Genomic DNA, 25,373 nt, shown 5'->3' on the forward strand with positions numbered 1-25,373 from the left:
TCACTTCCTACACTAAAACATCTCAAGGTGTTGTAACAAGCTCTGCCACAAAACTTGACTGGTCATGGAAGGATTGCTGTGTACACAGTACAAGAACTACAAAAATGTCTTCATTACTATAACAAAATGCAAGGAAAAATACAAAACAGTCTGGAAGATGGAAAACAAAACGTACCAATTCAGGGTTCATGTTTCCAGGGAGGCCTGTTGAAGTATAAGGAGAACTAGGAATGACACCTTATTTCAAATAGCCTATTTTTTCTTTATATATTACATGAAGTCTGGGCTTTGTCTTTACCTTTTGTCCAAAAGATAAACCATCACAAAGAGATCATGGCCATGATTGCATTATTCGGAGAAAGCATGACTGTAATTGACAATTATTTCAGTGTCTGACAGCTCCTTCAGCATCCCTTCACTCCTTGTAAAATGAAAACTTGTCATGAACTTCCCATGCTAGAGAGCCAGTCCTGTTTGGCTGAACCCAATAGGTACATCTTAATGAGTAGAAGGTAGTAAGAGGATGCTGTTATTCTTACACCATTACCATATGAGATCCTAGCTGTGCCAAACAACAATCTTCATGGTCCGATCTTGCATAGTCATAGCATATTTTGTGAGAATTTTCATTTTAGGGCACGGGGTAATAAAAGAGTTAATTTAGTTTATAAATATTTACTATACTATTTGATGTGTCTCAAAGAAATGTCATTGTGTCTCCTTGGGTAAGCCATGTCACAGGAAATTAAATTGATACTGTACTAACTGTATTATTATTACTATTTAGAAATTTAATTTGACAGAAGATATACATATTTTCAAACAACTTTATGTATCTAATTATGCTAAAATTTTTAGAAATCTGGAAACACATTTCATAGGCAGTTCTGCTACCAATTCTAGATTTTCCTCTTGTTCAAAGTCAAATTCAGTGATGGTTTTTTCTAAGTGTAAGGTTAGGTTATGTGTCACAAACAATGAGCATTGTTAACAAAATGGAAAGTTTTAAACATAGAGGTTAGGACTGATTATGACTAGGACCAATGTGAACTCTGACTTAACATTTCTAATAGTCTTTGCTATTGCCTAAGTCACTTGAAATTTGCAGCTGTATTTATCAGGAAGATAGTCTGTATGGAAACTTATTTTCAGTTCATCACCCCTGACCTTCTTAATGCTTCAGATCTCAAAGACTTCTCTTACTGCTGCTAAGTACATGATACCTTTCTTTGTTTTATTTCATGCAATGAAAAGTTGTAGAAATGTAAGACAGCACTATGAAATATTTAGGGATATTATGTATGAATACACATGGAATAGCTTATAATACAGCAAATTAAAATGGGTCATTAAAGTAGAATAGAAAATAGATTAACTTCATGGTTAGAATAGATATTGAGTATAGTGTAGATGAGGAAGTACATACTCTTTATATGCAATTCAGGAAGAACACAAACTAGAAAAATGATTATTTTATTTATACCATACTATAGCTATAATTGACTTTTAATGTCTGTCTGAACAGGTTTATTTTCCGCAGTCATTTTTCCTATTTTTGTTTGAACACTGGACTCAACATTTAAAATTTCATTAGGAAAAAAGAAACTGTTTGAAGCAACATCTTCTCCGAACTCATTTTTTGGCAATTTAAAAAAAAAAAATTGTCCAGTTGATCTTCATAGAGTAAAGCAACTATCAGGTGTTATTGTCCTAGAAAAGATTAAAAAAACACTGGCTCTCTTAAGATTAATTTATGGCAGAAAAGTATACCTAATATTCTTGCAAATAAGAACAACCTATTCACGTCAATATTATCACTATCTTTTTATTCATTAGCAGGTAGCTAGGAGAGCTTTTATTCAATAGACTGTTCAGGAAAAAAAAACGTGATTCAATTTAGCATGTGCAAGTGTTTTTTTGAAAGCTATTTGCGGGCTGCAGATCTGGAGAGAAAGAAGAAAGAATTTGACAGCAAGGAAAAAAGTGGGAAGCAGTTGCTAGGAGACAGAGAAAGATGGGTGATATTTTGCACCAACAGCAGTGCTAACATGACATTGTCTACGTTACATTTCAAGATAATGTTGTTGCATTTAAAAGCCAGAGGAATACCCAGTCATCTGGGCACATATTGGATACACCCTCTCACATGGAGAGAGCAACCCTTTTCTGCTGTTTCTGTGGCACCCTAATGGGAATCTGTCCTTTAAAAATGCATGTTATGTTATAGAATGTTCTGGTAGATCAGGTGACATCTGATTAGTCTTAATTTGTGAAACCTTATTTAGTAAAGCTTTATCCAGTGCCCAAGAAAACAGAAATACATTGAGGGACTATATGAACTTTAAGGAGGATGTTATTTCTGAAGTGTTAAACACCATCTCACTAAGATAATGCTTACTTCTATGAAGTACAATTATTTGCTGTCTTTGACTTACAGAAAAAAAAAAAACAAAAAACAACCAAACAATTCTAATCATTAATTTATATTCATCTTATGAAAAAAAACCCCAATTTTTCAGATAAAAATAGTTTCCTTTTTCTCTAACAAGGTAGTGATCAGGAACAATACCCTTTCCCACACCTCTCAGAAATAAGGATGGTTCTGTTTGTTTTGTTTGCTGTAGCATAAATTTGAAGAAGGAATCCAATACAAAATTCTTTGCAATACATTTGTGTATGGTTTTTCAGAGGCTTTGGCTGTTGCCCCATATTTAGATTCGAATGTTAATCAATATGAACTTACAAAGTTCAGGAAAACATTAATACAATTACTAACTGGTAAATACTGCTGACAAATTGTTTTTAGAATATATGTATACCACATACGTTAGTATGGCATTTTTAGCCCATATTCTTTCCTGGAATGTGAATGACCAAACCTGAAATCTTTATTCAGCTTTTCTGTTCTTCCTCAAGTTTATTTTTAAATCAGTTGAAGACTAAGAAAGAAATTTAAAGTGATAAATAAAGATAGTTTCTGGGCTGTAAACCAGAGTAGATTTCTCCTTCAGAAAAGAGAGCTGATGTAGCACTTTTCCTCTTTTTCACTGCCAGAAGCAAAGACTTTCCTTAACTTCAACAGCTTCTATGTGTGTGGCTGAATATGAAGAATTATTTGCAACATTTCCAATGTCACCATGGCAAATGGGAATCTGAATTAGTTGTTCACACACCAGATGAAAGGAAACAAGAAGTCTTCTGTGCCAAGGCAGAGTTGCTTTCAGTTACTTTAACAACAAATAAGGGCCATCAGATAGCAATTTTGGTTAGGTCATTATAAAAAAAGCGGTGCATTAACTGTGTACATACAAGGCAAGGCAAAGCGAAACAACTGCCAGGTCTTGCTCTGTGTCACACTCTCCATATTGTTACTGACAATAGGCCAAGAATAAAAAAAAAAAAAAAAGTATTTGAATATAATAGCTTGATATTCAAAGTAAAGACATTAATTTTCTACCTGTTTTTTCTGAAGTGCCATGTGAAAAATGTGTCTCCTAAATTTTCTTTGAAATAAAATGCCTATTATTTCCAGGAAGTGTTGTTTTCAAGCTTTAAAATGTCTGTATAAAGCCCACTAGTATTCAGTTCTACAGTGGCATAGTGTATAAAGGTCAAGGATAATTTTTCTGATTCCAGCTGCTTATGGAGCTGTGACATTCTCAGTAATTTGGCCTAGTTGGTTTGCAAATTCTAATACCATTCAATGCGAATACCAGTGTTAGACATCTTATAACATATCTTTTAAACATGCATTCTCATTTATAAAACACTTAGGCTTGAATACATGGAAATTTCAGGAAACTTATGAAAATTTAAAGTAAAATTACCAACTCATTGCATTTAATTTTAGCTATTTACAACTGCTGTCTTGTGAATTTTCTCTCAATCATCTTGTCCCTCAGCAGCAATTGCAGCCAGGAGGACCAAAGCCAGAAAGATGACTGTTACTTTGCCATGTATTTTTTACATCTAAACTGAGATTTCCATTAAGAAATTGTTGTATGCCAGCTCCTACTGTGTTTAGAGAGATTTAAATCAGGCCTCTTGAAGACAGGGCTACACCCCTTACTGGTAGGACATAGACTTTAATAGTGGAGAGCTAATGAAAGGTGGAAATGTTGGTGGGAAGAGAAGTAGGATACAGAAAGAGAGTTTTGGGAACTGCAGAGGAATCCAGGAAACCTCTGGGAAGACAGAGAGCATGGTAGGAGTAGAGAGAGGAAAGATGTGAGTACTGGGTAGTGGACTCTTACTGGCTTGGACTTTTCATTGATCTGGATAAGGAAACAGGTCATCGAGCATCCCTTGGAAGCTGGTAGAAGAACTGGAGAAATAATACTGGTTTTTAAGCAGAATGTGATTTTAAAAATAGGAAAAAGGAAAGGCATATGAGGTAAGAAATACTTTATCACCCATTTAAACAAAGTTTTTCAACTACAGCCAGAATAATTGCTGCCTTACACGTTTAGTGTGGATTATATTTATGAAAAATAAAATTAGACAGAAATTACGAATAATTTAGAATGAGCAAATATAATATTTCAAATTAATTTCACATATTCCAAGTGTGTTATAATTGAACGCTAAAAAAACTACATAAAATGACAGCTTGTGTACTACCATACATTCAAAGCTTTATGAGGATGTTTTCAGGAATTATGTAGCTCATTTTGGAAAGCAAGCTTTTGGATTAAAGACTTTTTCATCTTTGATGAAAAATGGGACAGAAATTTAATAAATAGCCAAACCATTTTGGGTTTCATTGCATGTGTTCACTGCATTCTGTTGTTTTGGTGTATGAAAACAGCTGAAACAGTCACGAAAATTTTTAGTGATTTTCATTCTTTTCACTGCCACTCAGAGATGGCTCAGTCACTATCACTCAATATGGCTTAAACTTCATTTGCATCAGGTGAAGAACAGTTACTGCGGCTCAGCTATTGATTACATAGTCACAGCCTATAAGAAATGTCCAGTTAAGCTTCAACATGCATCTTTGGGAACGTTAACATTTGATTTTTTTCTGTCTTACTAGTGCTGAAGAAATAGAGGGAAATTAATAAATCAGAAAATTGACTAAAAAGCTGAGGATTCTTTCTAATCTTGAGAGCTTTTAGTATTTCTTATATCTTAACACTCTTCAACTCACTTTTCTTTTGCTCTTTTGAGCACCTTGCACTTCCGATTTCTGTTTGGTTAAGGCTAGCAATATTGCTTAGAGCATAGTAACCTGAGAGCATTCAAATAATTCAAGTGAATACATAAAACACATTTTCAATTTTTGTTCCTTTTAGTAAAGCTGAAGTATGTGAAAACAATGAAATAAGTACTGCATAAGCAACTATATTTGCATTTTTTAGGAAGGCTGAATATTTTTCTTTTTTAGTGTTCATTTCCTGAATATCTATTTGATTTTTAGATTTAGTTAGTTTTAAAGTTTAATGAACATGCTAGTTTGTAGTTTTGCTAAATAATTTTCATCTATTAAAGTCTAAGACATTCTTGGGATGTAGTGAGTCTATTTGTAAAATTTCATTTCTATTAGTAGTAATGGAAAATAAAATATGTAAGGAAAAGTCATAATTTATTAGACTAAAAGGTATCACTGGAAAAAACATGAAAGCATTAGGACATACGCTACCTTTTCAGGGATTTCCTGTATTTGTTAAGGGTATGAAAACAATTCCCAGCTACATCTGTTGATGTAATAGAATATCCTAAGTTTCCCTGCAAACATTGCTGATAGCCTTAAACATGATTGGATCATCAGCTGAAACAGCATTACTGCAGTGTAGCTGGAATGGGGATAGAAATACATCCTGACTTTTGACTGAGCCAGGTTGTAAAGTCATTTAATGTGAGGTGCCTAATGAAGTTGTGTAGGTTAGGAGAGGATATGTTGTAGGCTTCCTTGATAGTCAGAAGAGAGTAACCAACACATAGAACTGAAGATCACTTCAGGTCTGATTTGCCTTTGATCATATTGAAAGACTGGTGGATTAATTTCCAGCTTAGGTTGGCTGTTGCTACATGAGCTGACTCTGAGCCTGAGCACTCAAGCAATAGTAAATATGTCTTCAGAGGTATTAAATTATTATTATCTAATAATAAATATTTAGTAATAGTTAAAATAGTAATAATATAGGTATCCTTAGAAGAGAATGAGTCATCTATGAAAGTGGTACAAACACAGCGGTGTTTTCTGTTTATACAAATATATCTTGTTTATGACGTTTTGCAAAACCCAAACAAACTGCATGATGATATTAAAAAACCTTTCGTATATGTGCCTGAACACAATGCTGCAAGTTATTTTTTCAATGAATTTGTTGTATTCAATTAATATGAACAGATGAGTTATCTTCCATGGAGTGGACTTAAAACTTCTACATGTTTTTTACCTTATCCTTTGAAAAAGATGCTTGTGAATGTTTTATTTTTATACCTGATGTGGTCTTAGAATATTTGCATTTGCTGTGTATTCCATAAAATTATAGGCAAACTAGGGAACAGCTGTATGGCATTTAAAGTTTGACACCTAGTTTCATGGGCTAAGTCTTCCTGTAATTAGATTTAAATGTTTCCTATGCAGCCTATGTCTCATGAAAGGTTGCAACACACATGCCTGCAAACGGACTGGCAAGGCATACAGTAGTGCATATGGCAGATTATATAATCTTTAAAGACTGATAGAATTACGTTACTGCACATATTTTGATTTTTCTTCTAGGTAAGGGAACGACTGAGGGTTTCTTTAGAAAGAGTCTCTGCACTGGAAGAAGAACTAGCTGCTGCTAACCAGGAGGTAACATAAAACACTTTCTCCCCTTTTGAGGTTCAGTTTCTCTAATACTCTCTCCCTTGTGTTCCCTCCCACTTTTCTTAAAACTGTCAAATAATAAAAAAAAAAAGATAAATTACATTCTAAGTAACCTGGTGGGTAAGGTGGTTGTAAGATGAATGCAGCCTTCCAGTTACTGATTTATTCCCTTCTATTCACTTGTGAACAAGCCAAAAACCAAGAGGTAGTGACAGATTTTCAAATTTCTTATTGGCCATGAAAAAGAAGAGAACCAATGAATATGTCAGATACTACAAACAATTTAATAACCTGAATTTCTATTTTCCAAAATTAAGTAAAACACACACTATATGAATGTTAACATTGATGGAGGAAGGATTATGAATGATCTTGAAATATAAGTTTTTCTCTTTTAATTGCAGTGTATCATGGTGAACTGCGGTGCCATGTAGCTATTGTGAACTTAGACAAGAGATTTTTTTTCCTGTACAGTAATTTGCAGACTGTTCTCTTTTGTTTGAAAGGGTGAACAACAGCACATAATTGTATTGCACACACAACTGTACACACATATAGAAAGATGATTAAGAGGCCAGAAAATATAAATGATGGAGTCTGCTGGTGACTTTACTATTCCCATCATGTTCTGTATCCCCACCTGAAGTGGTCTTCTCACACTGTCAAAAATAAGTCAGACAAGCAATAGAGTTGTATTAAAGCTATTTTTGGTTATGTCCATTTACTGGTGTCATTTTACTCAGCCCTAAGACAAAAACTGAAAAGAGCCACAGAAAAACTTGAAGTAGTACCAAATAATTACGGAAAAATGGAATTTCTGTAATTCAGAATAATGTGTGATAATGTAAAATAAAGTAATTTTTTCCCAATATTAAGCTAGAAAAGTTACATTCTTGAAGTAGCTTCTTGAAAATAGGGTCTGCAATCTTAGTACTCCCTTTTTATAAACTATGTACTAGATGTTTTGAATCATCCCTTTCTTCTCTGAAGTAACTGTACTTCATCTGTGAAAAAAATAAAATCCCTGTTTTACTCTTCCATTTCAAAATGTCCAGAATACTTCAGTTAAAATGATTTAGTTACACTATGTTGCATAATCTGTTCTTTGCACTAGTGTTTATTAAATAGAAGCAGTCCTTTTGGTCAGTCAAGCCAACTAAGATGTATCACGTTCCTCTAATCCCTCCCATTTATGATCCAATTAAATCCAACTTCACTTCACTGAGCAGGGGACCAGGACTTTAGAACATTGACTTGTTATTTGGAGTTTTAAAATTATTAATGAAACTTGTTTTGACAGTAAGGAGTGAAAACACACAACAGAATTAAATTAAAATAGGACTTTCATAGCCTTTCTTGCCCCAAATCATTAGAAATGTTGTAAAAACTTTGTGTCTACGTGATACTAAAAACATTTAGAATGACATTTAATCAAGCAAGCATAACATGATCATTAACACAATCTGAATACTGTTATTCCAGTTTCCTGTGAGGAACTGTTAAAGCTGAAAAATGGAAATTCAATTAAATAATAATGAAAAAGACCTAGATATGAAGAGATGTGGAAGAGAATGAGTGGATTATTTTCAAACCATTAATGCATTTGAACAAGAGTTCAGATAATGTTCACACAATTAGTTATTTAAATGAGACAAAAAATAATTAGAGAACTGGAATATATAAGCCTGTTTTTGTACTAGATTCCACAGCGAATACACAGGCATGAAATGTAAAAATTTATTATACTATATATGAAAATAAATAGGCCATGTTTCCAAGGGATTTGAATATATGTTTTTCAGTAATTTCTGTATTCCTGTCATTCAGTGTCTACTTTCCCAAGATAATTAATGTTTTCTTTCATATCCATTTTGTCATACTGATAGGAAGAGTGTACTACATATTCAGACTATATCTAAACATAAAATGATGACGGTAAATGGGTCCCATGATTAAACAAGTATATGATTAGCTATAAAAAGTATCAAAATTAGGCATAAAAAATAATATAAATTTGTAGCACTTTTCTCAGAAAGCTTATGGCTGTGTCTCTGATGCAAAGCAACAATGAGAAACTGCAGACACTCATGAGTATTTACTGGAAATATCTGTATATAAAAGAGAAAAATTGAGTCAGAGAGAGAGAGTATAGCTTTCCATCATTAGGTAGTAAATAAGCTCTCATTTAACAGTCTTTCTAGCATGTTACAGACATATCAGAGTGATTGAAAACATCTGTAACTCTGGTAAAGTTGATTTCAGCTCTAGTTGTCAAAACCATCTTACAAAGCACTTCATATTTGATAGGGAATATCGATACACATTGACTTTAAACTGCAGGGGCAATTGAGATGGCAGTTGGACCTGTTGGGTGAACTTAGGTTGTGTAGCTAATACTCACGTGTAATCACACAAGGGTAATAGATAAGGGCTTTGGTCTGTGGTTCCAATAGTGGCTGTTGACATGGCATAAGTCACTGTCATTGATTCAGTTGAATTTCTCAGAAATAAGAATGTCTGCCAAAGGGTTCATTTATCTTTTGATTCTGTGAAGGCAATAATTTATATAAGAATGCGATTGTTTAGTTTATCTCCTTTTCACATAAATGCTACACAGAAATTATTTTGGGTTTGTGTAATATTTTTTAATATGCTAGCAATTTGTAATATTTTTTGAAAATCATCTCATTCTATAAGTTGCAATATAAAATATACATCAAATTATCAAGAGAATCCTTATGTTTACTACAGGTTTAACATCAATGTTATAAGGATAGAATTAAACCAAATCAGTGACATTAACTGTTCTACTGAGTATGAAGTCTTGGTTTAAAATTGTGTCAAATTGGAGGATACTTACAGGGTGCATCAGCTCCTTATAAAAACATGTTTACAAAAAATTAACATTATTCTGTATCCTACAGAGCAGGGGATTTGGCTCAGAAATAGGACTCTTGAATTTGGGTGTGTACATGTGAGCTCGGTATCTAAAATTCACCTGTAGTCTGTGGAGCTCTGGTAAATCCAGTCTGCCGGATAACCTAGCAGGTCATCTGCCAGGGTTGCCAGATACAAGAGGAGACCTGCATCTTTGGAGCTAGAGGTGGGGAAGGAATACCCTTTGTTACTACGTTGACACCAAATGCCTGTGTGAGGCAACTGACTCTCACAACAAGCTCATATGTAAACATCTAATGCATAGACAGCTAAATTTAGGTGTCTTACTCCTTTCAAACAGAACCAGCTCTCTACATCAGATAGTGAGCTTCTAGGTATGGGGAGATACAAAATGAGCCTCTATTATACTTAAAGAGTAGATTGACATTTCTTTAAATATATGTTTTACCAGGGGAAAAACTTATTTGACTATATATTTTATTTTACTGCAGCTGATTTTTGTCACCGTTACACATAGCAATAATCTGGACTACTGCTAGTTTTCCTGCAGATTGGGGCAAAATAACTGTCTAGAGTAATTAAATTCCATAGTCGTGCTTATAATATTTGCTTTTTATCACCGGTTATCACACAATGTACTGAAAATTATCACTTTTTTGTTTTATAGTTATACTGAAATCCATTATTTGTTCACAAATGGTGATGTTGTCCTGCTCACTGTGTCTGTTGTAGTTAACATGAAGAGTAGATATTGTTAACAATTTTCTGAAAAAAATTTACCTCCTGTTTTTAGTTAAAACGACTGTAATATATAGCTACATTTGCTTCCCCCTCAGGTGCTTTTAAAATGATGATGGTTTGCATCTGGTTCCACATAACTCATGGTCTCTCCAAATAGTTTTGTTGCTGAAGGTTATAATTTGCAACTAGCAATTAGACAAGCTGCAAGAGGTATATCCAATACCAAAGCTCAATAGCACAATAGTACCTGTCTGTGAACACATTGAACACAAATGTGATGTTTTTCAGTGAGCATATGAACATTTTCAAATTCCAACAGGGTTCTGCTAACCAGGTTCCTTCTTACACACTAATTGTAGAAGAAACAGTTATATTTACAAGGGAAGAGGGATACTAATTTTCCTTCCTGTTTTTTTCATTTATGATCTTCATGGAAATCAACTTTAATATTAAAATTACTGACAAGTTAAGCTCTTTTGTTCCACAGCTTTTGAGATCCTATTACTAGCATTATAAGTGTGAGTCTTTTTTAAAACTAAAAAGTATCACAACTTTTAGTTTAGTGTGAGTCTTTGTTTGTGAGTATGCTAAATTACAGCATGTGTAAACAATACATTAAGATATTTCTTTAGTGCCATATATCACCAGGAACTCAAGCTCTAGTGGCTTCCACAGTGCAGGGATACATAGATTATAGACAGGTGGTACCATGGCCCACAGCAATGCTTTTAAATCCATTTCTGCTGCAATGTGCTGTGTTAAATGACAACTGTTGCGATTTCCATTAACAGATTTCACTGCTTCCAAGAACTCTCAACAAATAGTTTTCCAAAAAATGACCTTTAGAGCTTTTTCCCAAGGCTCGTATGCAAAATTAAGCTTTATATATAGTTAATACTATACTGGGAAAAAGTAATTTTTTTAATGACTATGCTTACTTTACACATTAATTTTCTCCTGCCCTTCTTAAACTTTTATCCAGCCATTGTAAAACCTTCTCTTGTTAATAAGAATGATATTATAAGTAGCTTTCCAAAACCCTTTTTTGTTTCTGGTTAATATGTTGGCTTTTCCATCTTTCCTTATTAGTAGAAAATGTAGCATGTAAAATACAGCTTTAATTAGATTTATTATCTCAAAGATATACTTTTGGTATCCAGAGAACACTGGGACTGTGTAGAATATGGAATTAGATAAATTACTGGGTTTGAGTTTATGTATCACCATACTACTATACACTTTCTTCAGCATTTGTTGAAAATGTCAATGCTGTTTGAAAATGCCAATGCTGCCTGCAAATACCAAACATTATATTGCTTCTGTCAATTGACACATACATTATATTTAAAATACTAGTGTTTTTTTTATAAAAAACCACATTCTTACAATTTCCACTTGAGTCTACGGAATTTTACTTAATCTTTGAGGATAAATTTATCTCCTGGAGCTATCAGAGAGATTGCAGGAGATATGGACCATCGATCTCTGCTTTGTATAACCGCATGCGTTCTCTTATTTGGGTAGTAGGTTTCTTCCAGACAGTGAGTCAGTTAGCGTACCCTAATGCTATTTTTTATAGCATCAATGAAAGCATTCAAAATTATTCACATCAATGAAGAGAAAGAATGATTTGTGATTTATGATTCTTTATATTCTATATGAGAAACACCAGAAAATGTACCTACTTATACACCAAAGAACATCCAAATACTATGTTAATTGCCTAACTTTTGTATGCAGGCAAGTCTAGAAAACATTTTAAAATTTAGATACTTTCACAGTTGAGAACAGTTTTGACTCTGACCATGTGGGATGCTGCAGACATGATTGTAATATCATTACCGCTAATGAAATATTCTATAATATTTAGTATATATGAATTTTAACATAAAACCACAGCTAACTATGGTGTGGGGTTGCACATGAAAACATATGCTTCTCCCCACCTGTTTCAGGTCCTATTAGCTTAAGGCATTTTTTGTTACATGAGTTTCTTGGTGGCCTTAGCTTTTCTATGTAAATATGATGAAAAGTGCTTTTTAGAGTAGAAATGTTGTTAAAGGAATAGTTTTCTGAGAAAAATAGCATGTGCATTTCTGTATAATATACATGGGATTTAATCAATCTGAAATTCAGAAATTATAGATATTAAATCTCTGGATGAAACTGGGTGAAATTCAGTGACTTTTTTTCCTGAAGAAGTCCAGGCTGGTGGGTTTACACATTTCTGGTGGCTTTAACTATAATTTTGGGTGAAAAGTCTGAAACAGCTTTCATCCGTGGTACCTAATTTTATCGTATTTTCTCAGAGTGATATAACTGAAACGTACTGCTTTGAAAACTCTCTCCTGAATATTAATTTTTATTATTTTTTAATAACTATAAGTTTTCACAAGTCTAACTCTGGGGAGACCTTAATTGTGTTCTGAACTTTACTTTTAAATGCCTGTGTAACTGTGCCAAATTATATCTTTTCTGTAAAGTTGCACATAATTAAAAATATCTTGCTTTGAAATGTAATCTTTATATGCTATATGTAATTGCTTTTTATTCTGCCTTTAACCTTAGCCATCTAGTTAAATGTTAACTCTGCAAAAAGTTATTGTTGCCTTTAAGTTTTAAATGCAGTAATGAAGCAAAATGATTATTTTTTGTGTGTGGATGTTTCTTATACTCCATGTTCCACAGCATTAATTTCTGTCTCTACACATTTGAATCGGGGTGTGTGACATAGCAGCTGAAGAGCTTGAAAGAGCAACACCACATCCTTCATTTATTTTTTTTTAAAAGTCAAAAAGAAATAAGTATGAGAAATAGTCAAGTTGCTATAGCTATTTCATTTTGTGTCCTCAAATAATTCTAATATAAGTTCTCGGAGTTAAAAAAAAACACACTAAAATTCTTTGTGAATATTGAGGGCGGCAGGGCTGATCTCTGCATTGCCATCAAAACAAAAGCATTTCTCACTAAATTCAGGGCTGAATAGGTCTAAAATTCAATGTGCTTTTCAGATAGTCACTTAAGAATGTTAATTTCTATTGACATATTTGACGTGAACATCACTACTCCACTTGCAAAAGTAGTTTCTCAGTATAATTTCCATAAACATCTACCACAAAGAAAAAATTTTCAAACAATTTTGGGTGCAGAAATAATATGTTTTCTGCAGTGGCAGCAGATAATGATTTTTCACATATCTTAGTATTGGTACAAAAAAAATCTTGGTTAAAAATGTTTGTAGATTTAATTTGACCTTTTATAATTTTCCTTAGTCAGTTAGACCTATTTCTGTGTTGGCCACAGTGTACTGTTGGCAGTCCAGTAATACATGTTAAAAAAGTTCATCAAATTCGGTCTTCACTGAAATGATTTTGTAGAGCAGAATAGTGTAGCTGACCAAATGTCTTAGGGTATTTTCAAAAGAGATCCTGAAATGCAGTGTTCTCTTACCTCTCCATTTAGCATGTTACCACCTGTAAAAAATCCTAAAATACTGATAGCATGTTCAAATTTTGCATTGACTTTTCATCTAGTTTGAATGCCTGATATGTATTCTTTGGAAGAGACAGATTTTTAAGACTGTGATTAAGGAAGGGTGCGTGGTCTGTGCTTAAGTGTTCATGGAGAGCTTCTTGAGGAAAAGCAGAGCTGAAGGGAAGGCTTATTCCTTCACAAATCTAGTGTGGTTAACAGTTCTAATCAAATCTTTGATACCGAGTGCTTGATAACTTGCATATGTTACTCTCCTTTCAATATCATGTCATAAATACAATTGTTACTTTCTATTTTTATTTTCTGAATATTTTAAAATCCCAAATATAAATGTATTAGGGTGTTTCAGGGTATTACTACTGTTAAGGAAGGAGCAAATGTCTTCCACTGAAATGACAGATGCAGGCTAGCAAGCATCTCCGCTGCAATTTTGATATTTTCTTAGAACCTTCTGTCATGGCTAATGCTTCTTCATTTTATTTACTTGTGACACTTTTGATGGAATTTGTTATATAAAGATTTGTGACTAGAGTGAATCCCAGTGTCACGGATTCATCATTGAAGAGCAGAGTTTAATTTTACTCTGATTATTCACAAAACAGCCTATTGGACCTCTCAGTTTTCTGATATGACACATCCTTATGTATCCTAAGCATACATAGATTGTACTTAAACTGAGATAAGCTGTTAATTGCACTTTCTGAAGAAAACAAATATCTAAGTTTTCTAAGGTAAGGCTGAAAGAAACATGGCAAAAGATAAAGCAAAGCTATGTAAAACTCTAATGTGCTAATTCCTCACTATTTAATGTTTCTCCAAATCTGCTGTGCAGTTATGGAGCAATTGTTTAAATAAAACAATAAAAGAGCAGACAGCTAGATGTTTGAAATCAATTTTTGCAAATCTCTTCAAATCTACTTCATTTTATTATCTGACAGAAACATTTGATATAACGAAACCTTGGTCCCCCATGATTAGAAACATATGTGATTTAATTTCCAGTGTCCTCTAAACATTGCACTAGAAACGCTCCATAAAATTAACATCTTCATGAAACATTTCTAGGATTTTCATTATGAAAACAAATTTAATGCTATTACTCTACTGTAAAAATGTGATCTTCCTTTTGTGCATTTTGTAGCAAAGACAAGCCACAATGTACTAAATTCATTACTGTGTAACAATTTAATGTGAGCATTTCCTGCAAGAATCTGTGGAGATCCTCTTCAACCTTGTTCCTCTGTCTACATTTCCCATCTGCTGGATCTACTGAGTTTCTCCGTATCCACTTTTTCTGAAAGCAGAGAGAGGCTTAGCTTTGCTTTTACAGTATCACACTGACCTAGAATTTTGCGGTGATGTCACCTGTTTCAATCCTTGCCACATGAATTCTCCCACACTCCAGAAAATTTCCCCTCTAGCCTTGCAGTGTTTTCTTACCTGTTGTTTCACAAAAGAAAAGTTTTGAGTAACACTTCTTTATATCACTCCTTAAGCATCATTTCTGTCACCTTCCCCACTGGTTATTAAGCAAGTGATAATAAATTCTTAGTCTTTCAAATCCTTTCTTTTTTCCAACTTTTTGGTCCAAATAATTAAAGAAAAATAATTTGGACAGTAAAAAAATAAAATTAAAGAAAAATAATTAGCACAGTCTGCTACACAGTTGTTGTCCTGGTATACCACATAAATCCCGGTACACTACATGAATCCTAGCATCCTCACTGTGTCGTAGCTCCATGCTTGGGATTCAATACTGAGTACATGCTCTCATCCCAGCTCCATATCTGTTTTTTTAATGGAAGAGAGGCTGGGGCTTCAGTCAGGGTGGGAATGACAGTGCTCTCCATGAGGTCCTGAGCTTAAATAACTGTAAGATGTGGTATTCAGGGCTCACTACATAACACAACTGCTCTGCACTTAATCAGCTTGTATGGAAAATTTCTCTTTTCTGTATCTCATGAACTTGTGTTACTGGAGTTATTTTGGGGGGACTGTGAGATGTTTTATATTCATCAGTAAATAGGAATCACAGAGCATGCCTGACACAACAGCAAACACATATATCGATATATTACACAGAGCCGTGAAGCTGAAGAACATGTCTCAGACAGTGATAAATGGATCTTCTAATATCTTCTCTACTTTATTCCAGGGAATTACAGAATAGGAAAGGTCTGCATTTCTAGCACAGGTTTCGTGGATTTCTTATTTACCACATATTCCCCACGCAATGTAGAAAAAAGGGAGAAAGAGGAGGTGGGGTGACAGCCAAAGAAATACAAGCTGAGAGAAGAATAGAGGGATGGCAGGAGCCAGATGTGTGGCTGAGCATATTTCACAATAGTTTGCATACATATCAGAAAATTCCAGGAGATAAAAAACTGGAAGGTTATTTGTATCTGGTTAGTTTAGGGATTGTTTGTAGTCAGCATGAGATTAGACACTGGGATAATTTCAGATTGGATTTAATGTCATATATTTGGCAGCCTGTTTATGGAGCTTAACAAATCAATGGAATACAACTCTCACCGGCCCCTGTTTCAGAATGTTATGTTAGCTAATTCTGTACTTTATACACACCAACTTGCTAAAGTAAAGAACATAACATGCATTTAAAGTCACGGTTAGCTCTTTTGCATTGTAGAGCTCACTATTACTTGTACAAAGGGTATCTGTGGAAATTTTAACGTCTAATGTTAATTTGCTCACAGTGTGCATACAGTGCCTTTCATGAGACATCAGAAAGAATACATCTCTTTGATCTGATATTTTGGGATCCATAAACTTTGAAATGTATGCTATTTTATCATGCATTAGAGGTATAAATTCAGGTTTAAGAGTTGAGTATCTTTCTTTCTGTATCAGCTTCAGGGTCATTTGATATTTGTCAAATGAGCGTTCATGTGGATCAAGATAATTTCACTGCAAGAATCAGTCTTGTTGATTCTTTATCATTTACAATCTTCTTGTTCATCCATCTTGATGAAAATGTAAAACACATAACCATTATCCTTTGGTTTTAATCTGCTCAACCAATGTATTGTTTTATCATTTGTTTAGTGTGCATCTCTGGAATGATTACACAAATTTGTGTATGTTTGTTAAATATTACATGATTTGTTAGGAATATCTATGTCCACTAACTCTCAAACCAGATTTTAAATAGTATGACCAGATGACAGTATTATGTTTTATGGCTATTACTCCCCATAATAAATTTTTAAAAGTATGAATAGGACTTACATGTTGCAATTGAATAAAAGATTTACATTAATGGCCTAAGCCAATAAATAAACTCAAATTTAAGCTTCAATAGATTCATATTTATTAATCAATATTCCCATTAACATATGAACTAGAAAATGTGTCATTTTTATTATCATATTACATCACCTCAACCCAACAGTGCACATGATGCAGCTCTAACAGTATTCTGCAAATTCATAAGGTAGCTAACCAACAAGCCAGTAAAAACTAATGGCTGTGAGCAGTGTCTGCAATAACATGAACCAAGATTTTTTTTGTCTGCAATAACATGAATCAAGTTATTTGCCACTCAGAGGTCTGTACTGGCTCTCCATGGTCAACAGGCAGAGCAAGGTCCCCAAGCATAACAAATGGATTCCACATTTGTTTCTGATAGACTATGAAGAAAATTACTGCCATTTTGCTACTGGTCTGCTAACGCTGACATAACAGCTTAGTAATAAAATATTTGTGAGAAAAACAGGAACAGAGACTGTGCTGGGGATATGCAAAGGATAGATGTATCTTGGTAAATGCCTACCTAAGTAATTATATCAGGAGATTTTTAAAATCAGGTGTTTTTAATTTGGCGTATACAAGTTTCCATCGTATGACTGTACTAGAAATAAATATAGAAATAATTTTACTTGGGATTCAAAAATGTAAAAATTATTTTTAGTTTGATGGGGTAAAATTAGATACTTATACTTCTTTGGGATTTTGATGGAACATGTCAGCATTAGGAAATATTAAGTAATTTTCATTAATATTAATAGGAACTATCAATGTATACGTGGAATTATTCCAAGAGGAGTTGTAGAGGGCTTGTTTTACTTGGTTCAGTCCATAAAAAATGATCCAGCTTGCTTTACATTGCACCTGGAGAGTGTAGTTTGGACACCGTTAATCATCTAGAATTCTTGGTTACAGAAAAGAAGAAAAAGAAACGATATGTATGATGAATTAGAAAATATCACGTTAGATTATTTTCCAAAGTAATCCTAGAATAAAAATATTATTTCAGAAGTTCCAGTTATGAAGAACATTCTTTATCATTAAAAAAAATATATTAAAAATGTGTTAGTGAGTACCATATCCTCGATTTTCACTGGAGAAATCTGTGGAAAAAAGTGACTCCCAGTAGGAATGTCCTTGAAAAGTATTAAGATCTTGACTAAAATTAAATGACTACATGTGGTTCAATATTTTAAATATAGACTTTAATTCACTCTACTGTGCTGTGATTTCAACAGGCTGGGAGTTAGATTTAAGTTGGGATTTCTTCAGTTTGTGCATGTAGATCAGGTCTTTGATATTATTTAATTGTTGTTCTGGGGTAAGGTTCATTTCCTTTCTGGATTTTTACTCATATCCTATTTATCTGTTGTATTTTCATGTTTTGTACAATCAGTAGCACAGATGGTGATTTTAATACAGATACACTGTATAGGAAAATCTAATAAAGCTGACTGTACATGCAGAATAGTGGGGTTTTCATAACAGATGTGTCCAGTCAAAATAAATCTAAAAAACCTCAAAGTCTCTAGAAGAGTATAAAATTTCATTTGGGGAAGATTTTTTACTCAGAGGGAAATATATTAATGTAATCAGAAGAGGAAAATGGATTTGCAGTGCAAATAGCTAAATACTTCATTTTATTGTGAGCAGGATTTTCCAACTGAATTATATAGCTTAAGCACGGGTAGTTTTCAATTAAATGCTATGTACTAAGAGAAACTACATAAAATCCTAGAGGCACGTTATTTTATTTATGATCAAAGTCCTGTATATAAAATTATGTTTGTATGTATAAACATATATAATTTTATACACAAAGAGTGTGTGTGTATATGTATAAAATATCTGTAAATATCTTATATACCATATCTATATACACACTATGTATATATATTTCAATAAGTCATATATTGCTGAAAACAATGAAGATCATAATGTTTTTGCCAAAGCCATCCTCAGCTCTGACCAGCTGGGAATCAGTACCTGTGCTACCAACAAACTTGACAGCTTTTTTATCCTGTTTTCAGTATATTACTTATGTCTTTGTGAGACTAATAATGAAAGAATAATATTTTTTCTACTATTTTGTTGACCTTGGTTAGGAAAAAAAGAAAGCAAGATAAATTAGTCAGCGGGTTTCAAATATACACTATAATACAACCATGTAATTGATATTTTTTATTATGTTTCCATTGTGTTGCCTCTGTAGAAGAAAATTCTTTCGCTGTATCATAGTTCATACCATTTTTGTGATAGATTAAAAATAGCACATTTATGTTTACTTAGGGAGGGGTTTCTGAAGAAAATGTACTGAAATGTACCTGGTAATCTTCTGTGAAAAATCTTGACAGATATTCTTATTCATAATAGCAATTGCACAATTGCTTTAAATTTCTCCTATTCTGCTTACAAAGTGTTGCCAGTACACCATAGAAATAAATGGTGCATGCTGTAGACTGTGTGCAATAGCACAAGACAGTAGTCTACACAGTGACACTGTGACAATTTGGTTCAGAATTCATAATGAAGAAGAGAGCAATAAACCCTATTGCTGTATTACTACCTTTAAAGTATAAAAATGACTGCTGATCCAGGCCCTTAGTGTTCAGAAGGAATCAGGGCTCAGTGATGGTGTAAATGGGTGGCAGGAGGTCCCGTGAGCGGTCCCCTGCTGCAGCCAGCTGAGTGCCACAGCTGGGGGCTACCTCTGGACTACAGTACCCTTGCACAAACAGAAATGACCTTCATGGGCATGTCAATAAAACACTGATAGCCAGGACCTGTCAATAGTTCTCACAAGCACAAACCGTCAACAGTAAAAGATCACATGTGTGATCGCACATATTTTCATGTTTTCCGGTTAAAATTATGAATGTGCCACAGATTCACGCAGTCATCCTCGCATGTTGTCATTCATTATTTGCACTTCAGTGACATGAAAGCAGAGCCTGAAAGTGCTAGCCACCATACAAGCAGGGTTACAAAGAGAGTCAAGATTGTAAGAATAAAATAATCAAGACATACGAGAAGCTACAGGAGCAAGATGGTTTTGCTTTTTTTGACAGAACTTGAAGACTCACATAACCTATAAAATAACTGTAAGCGAGGGCTGAAGCTCAGTGTAGTACCTCCCCCTTTTGCCACAAGGTAAAGACTCCGTGAATTTTTAAGTTAACTGTCTTTTAGAGCACTGATCAGCTCTGATCAGCAAGAAGTGTTGCTGTCAATCTGAATGTACATTCTCTTGTAGAGAGAGCAAATGCTGGATTTCTGGTAATGATAAGGCAATGTTTCTTGGCCATTAAGGAGTAAAGAGTGTAGAGATCCTATTTTAATTTCCACTTATTTGGACTTCATATAGCACAAATGTACCAGATTTTCTTTCATTAGGCCTACTACTTTTGAATCTCCAAGGGTTATAAAGACTCCATTAAGAGGATGATTTCACCTTAATGAGTATTTCTCCATAGCAATGAAAGCTAAACAGCAATATTAATAAAGGTCAACAATCTCAAAAAGGAACAATGAGAAGAATTTATGATGTAAAGATGTTGAAAATATGTATTACTCATAAATCCTACAAGTTTTTTCTTTGAACAAAGTAGGGGGTTTTTTGACATGTCAGGATAGATTTTTAAAGAGCTCAATTGTGTAAAGTTTCTGGAAAGCTCACCACTTAAATAGGAATAAAACACACTGGAATCCAGGCAAATATGAAATAAACCTAGCTGAAGTTGTCAGACAGACATGAACACTTAGTTTATGAGTGAATTTTCAGAGTGCTACAAAAGCCCTCCTTCCAAATATGTCTGATTCTTTTTAAGTAGTTGAATGGGAGAGAAGATGAAGTGCTAAGTAAAAAAAAAAAGATATATATGCTTTTCTATTCCCCCCAAAGTGAGTCCAAAGTGCATTGTTAGTGCTGAAGGTTTCATTCCCCACCTTCCAAGTCATTTTTGCACTCTGAAAAGCCTTTTTTCTTTTCTTTTGTTCTCCCAAAGTGTGGATAATCTTGATTACAATGCTGTGTGGTCCATAGCTATTTTAACTCCTACCTGTTGTGAAAATACAGCTCTAAGTCAGTATCTACACTTTTAAATATAAATGGCTGCAAAGCCCAGAGCTTACTTTGCTGAATGGAAGAAGTAACGCATTTCAGCACTAAAGGCATCTTCAGGGAGATTCATTTTTATGTATTATTTTAGAAGACTCTGTATGGATTTATGAAAAGTTTGGTTTATGAAGTCAAAATATGCATTTATGATAGCCTGAAGAGCATCTTGCATTCAGTCTCTCAAGTGCTATGTATCTAGCTAGTCATCAATTTTATGCGGTTCATTTGGTCATGATACTGAAATGTACTGAGATTTTAGCTACCACTCTGGGAAGACAGAATGCCTTCACTGCAAGCCAAAACCTCACATTTCCTTGTGTTTTTATTAATTTCAATTTATACATGGATAGCTCCAAAACCCTATATTTGTTTGTCTGTTGGGAAAAAAAAATATCTGTTTCTTATCTTAATCCCTTCAAATTCAGACAGTTGGGTAGATAAGAAGGAATTTCCATTATTAGACAATTCTGTGAATCTTAAGACTTTCATCTGCTGTTTTCTGGTAAAGAATGGTGAAAAGGTGGTTGAGTTAAACAGACCACCTTTCCCCTGGTTTTTCAGGAACACTCTAGTGGTCTTCTTAGTGGACCATCTCACTGGTAAAAGTTTCATCACTGTTATTCAAAGATGAGGCAATTTGAGCTCTTCCTTTGATCAATGAGAAAATGAAGCCAATCAGAATTTGTGACTCAATCCCGTCCATTACTGGAAATAATTAAAACCTTGTTGATCTTCAGGACAGGCTAAGAAAGTAATTATTAATGGATGACTAAATAGAGTTGGTTCAGTAATGTTGATAAATATGCACATTTTTATTGGGGAAAGAAAATCTTGTGAGCATTTAAATGGTAGGTGTCAGGATGACATCTGCCAAAGCCACCTAAACCAGTGCACTGCTTTATGTATTTAAATTCAAATAGGTCTTGTTGCAACGTGATCAAGCTGCTAATCCTGAGATACTTTTGTCGTGCTCCAAGTGTGCTTCTTCAGGGCAGCTAGCACTCAGTTGGAACCTCTGCTTCTCACCACGAGAGCTTGTGATCTAACTGCTGTCCTGCAGAGCCTGTGGTTACATCCACTTCTGTGCTATCTACGGGAAGAGCCTGTAGCTTGTCACCTGGCAAGGTTTCTGCTGAGACCCTGCAAACAATCACAATGTGTTGTAACTTAGAAGTGGTTTCTTTCAAGCTAAATATCATATATTGTGCCAAATGTGCCATGTCATGATTTTGCCTTTTCTGCCTTGTTTCTTATCTCATTCCAGAGCATATAATGCAACATAAACAAATACACAGGCAGGGACATGTGCAATACTCACATGTATGAATTTGGGGGTTTCCCCCAGTTCTTCAGCTATGCATATATTTAGGCATATTTGAAAACAGGACTGTTCAAGTGGAAAATGTTTAAAGCCTAAAAATGGGAAATCTTCATGCCAGAAGAAACGAAAAGTCTTAATAATGTGTTTATTTTCAGGCAAAATTTAATTGCTCATTCAAAACTTGCCACTGTATTGTAAAAAGATCTTTCCATTTAAATCTTTTCATAATACTTTGACTACTTTTAAACCATAGCATTATAACACCTATATAGAGTTCTAGTTCTGATTTCTGAAGTGGTCTGCCATGCAAACTTATCAGTGATTTATTCAATGATGTGAATGTGTGAGAAAACATATGCAGGTAAATGCATACTATGCTATGCTGGAATTGCTGTAATTTGGCAATCACGAGGCTGCAAGTGATTACAAAGTAAGAAGGACAAGAAGGAGCACAAGCAGGAAAACAGGGAATGGAAAGACTCTCAGACACCACTGTGACAATTTATTTTGCCTTTAGTTTGGAAATTGCAGTAACTTTGTAGGCTGGAGGACTCTGCTAAGAAAAGTCAAGTCCCCACTGGATTTTTCTCTATACTCATGGCAAAAGGTTTCCTCTGTACTTTAAAGAGTCAGTTAGCCTCAGTCTTCAAAACAATTTATGTTTTGAATGCCTATAAGCACAGTTCTTGGGGCATCTGGGTCTCTTGTGTTTTAATTGCCCACTTAGAGTTCAGAGAATTGCACAGACAACAGAATTAATGATTGTGAGGAGCTAGGTATCATGGCAAAGAATGTGATAGAGATACCTTTGTAAGTAGAGTATGTACAGGATTAGAATTAAATGTGATCTCTTAGAGCAGTGGAAATATGTCTTTTCAGCTATAAATCAAAAATTATAACATCCACTGCCCCTATACCAAAGAATGCATTTCTGTGCCTCAGGTACCACAGTTCTTAGTTTTGCCTCCTAAATGTAACTGTGTCGAGGTGCGAACTTGTGTACAGCAATTCCTGGGCACTTACTGATGCTGCTTCTGATAATCTCAGACGGATAGGATAGAGGCACAAATGTCTTAAAGTACTGCAACTAGATCTGTCACACCTCAACTGACAGAGTCACAAAAATTGCAGTAAAAGTTGAAACTATGCAGTGGGATCCTAATTAAATATTGAAAGTCTCTTTTGAATAGGATTATTAGAATATTCCTTTTTATTCATGGAGAAATACAATTAAAATCAATATTTTGACATATCCAAGGTTTTTATGTAAATCCTGTTCTTACAATCTACAGCAGGCACCCAGGTGACCCCCACTCAATGAGATGCATCCTTCCTAAACCTGCCCTTGGGAGCACACAGTGTCTCACATAATTGTCTGAGTTTTACTAAAATGCTCTTCCCCTCATGAAAAAATTTTCTTTTATAATACCTGTTTTTTCTCAGATTCAAAAATGGATCAATTTGTTTTTCATGAAAAAGGTTTTTCAAGTGTGCATCCCATGGTGTGTTTTTCACCAAAGAGTGAAAGCTATATAGTGTACTGTTTATACAATATAGCGATAACACAAAATGCTTATTACTATTTTAATTCCTTTCAAAAGTTATATGTTAAATGTAAAGCAAATGTATGTGCATTTCTGGCCATATAACTAAAATAAAATACTAATAATGACAAATTTATTGTACAGTTGAAACCATTTCAGTCTCCATGTTTAAATATCTCTGAATTCTCCCACCAGTGGCTTCTGAAAGGCTGTGTTGAGGTTAACACAAATTAGAAATATAACTGGAAAAGGCTATATTTATGTTTAGGAATCAGGATTTACATTTTCAATGAAACAGAAGGAAATCACCTCAGTCTCTAAGCAACATTTGTTCCATGTGCTACACTTAATATTTACTATATGAAATAATACGCATTGCTTAAAACTTAACACAAGCTTTAATTAATGCAAAAGTCAAAATTAAAGCAAAGTCAGAAGGTGGACCAGGAGTCTGAATTATGTTCTCAGTAGACTGAAATCTGGTATTTAACACTGTTTATATATAGACTGTTATGACAGAATAATGTAGGAGGACATCCAAGCAGGCAATTTCACTGTTCTCTGAAAGACTTACATAAATAAGAGCTGGTTGGAAAACTGACACAATATAGTTACAAGAAGTTTAGTTTTGCATATTATCTATATAAAAAGAAACACCTTCTTGATAAGCGATTGAACAAAAAGCCTTCTAGATCTGTCAGCTGTAGCAAAGTAAAACATGGTTATCAGTGAGTTTAATTGCCTACAACAGATTTGTTTCAATGGTGGAAGATCAAATAAACAAGGTCAGTGGGTTAAGGTAGGCCAAGTTTACAAAAAACAGCTTTCAAAAGCTTAAAATGCATTTAATGCCTTACATTTTTTAAGTGACCCAAGTTCTTACTGGTTTTGGGGGGCTGTTTAACATATGAATGTGTGTTTAGAGCCTCTGTTAACAACAAAACAGTATATTTGTAAAACTAAACTAATGATAAACTAAATAAATGCAAAGTAGAAAAACTTAATTAATTAAAGAATACTCCTACTGTTTTAAATATTAGAAAGAATCCTACAAAAAGAAACCTTTGGCCTTATATGTTTATTACCTAAATTAAATTTCTTCATATCTGCACATACTGCAATCATTTATTCAATGGAAAGCAAAATTAAATCATGGTGATTACAGTAATTACATTT

At 34.0% G+C, this 25,373-nt stretch overlaps 1 protein-coding gene across 11 annotated transcripts in view; it reads left to right on the forward strand.

Moving 5' to 3' along the window:
* Positions 1–25,373, forward strand: part of PPFIA2 (protein tyrosine phosphatase, receptor type, f polypeptide (PTPRF), interacting protein (liprin), alpha 2) — a 326,824-nt gene that overhangs the window by 214,011 nt on the left and 87,440 nt on the right. For all 11 annotated transcript variants that reach the window (XM_014963902.1, XM_014963903.1, XM_014963904.1 and 8 more), the window contains one exon: positions 6,731–6,805. In XM_014963902.1, coding sequence (XP_014819388.1) covers positions 6,731–6,805 — 75 coding nt within the window. The remainder of the gene's footprint in view (positions 1–6,730; positions 6,806–25,373) is intronic.

Source organism: Calidris pugnax, unplaced genomic scaffold (assembly GCF_001431845.1).
Source record: "Calidris pugnax isolate Ruff unplaced genomic scaffold, ASM143184v1 scaffold44, whole genome shotgun sequence".
NCBI classification, from domain to species: domain Eukaryota; kingdom Metazoa; phylum Chordata; class Aves; order Charadriiformes; family Scolopacidae; genus Calidris; species Calidris pugnax.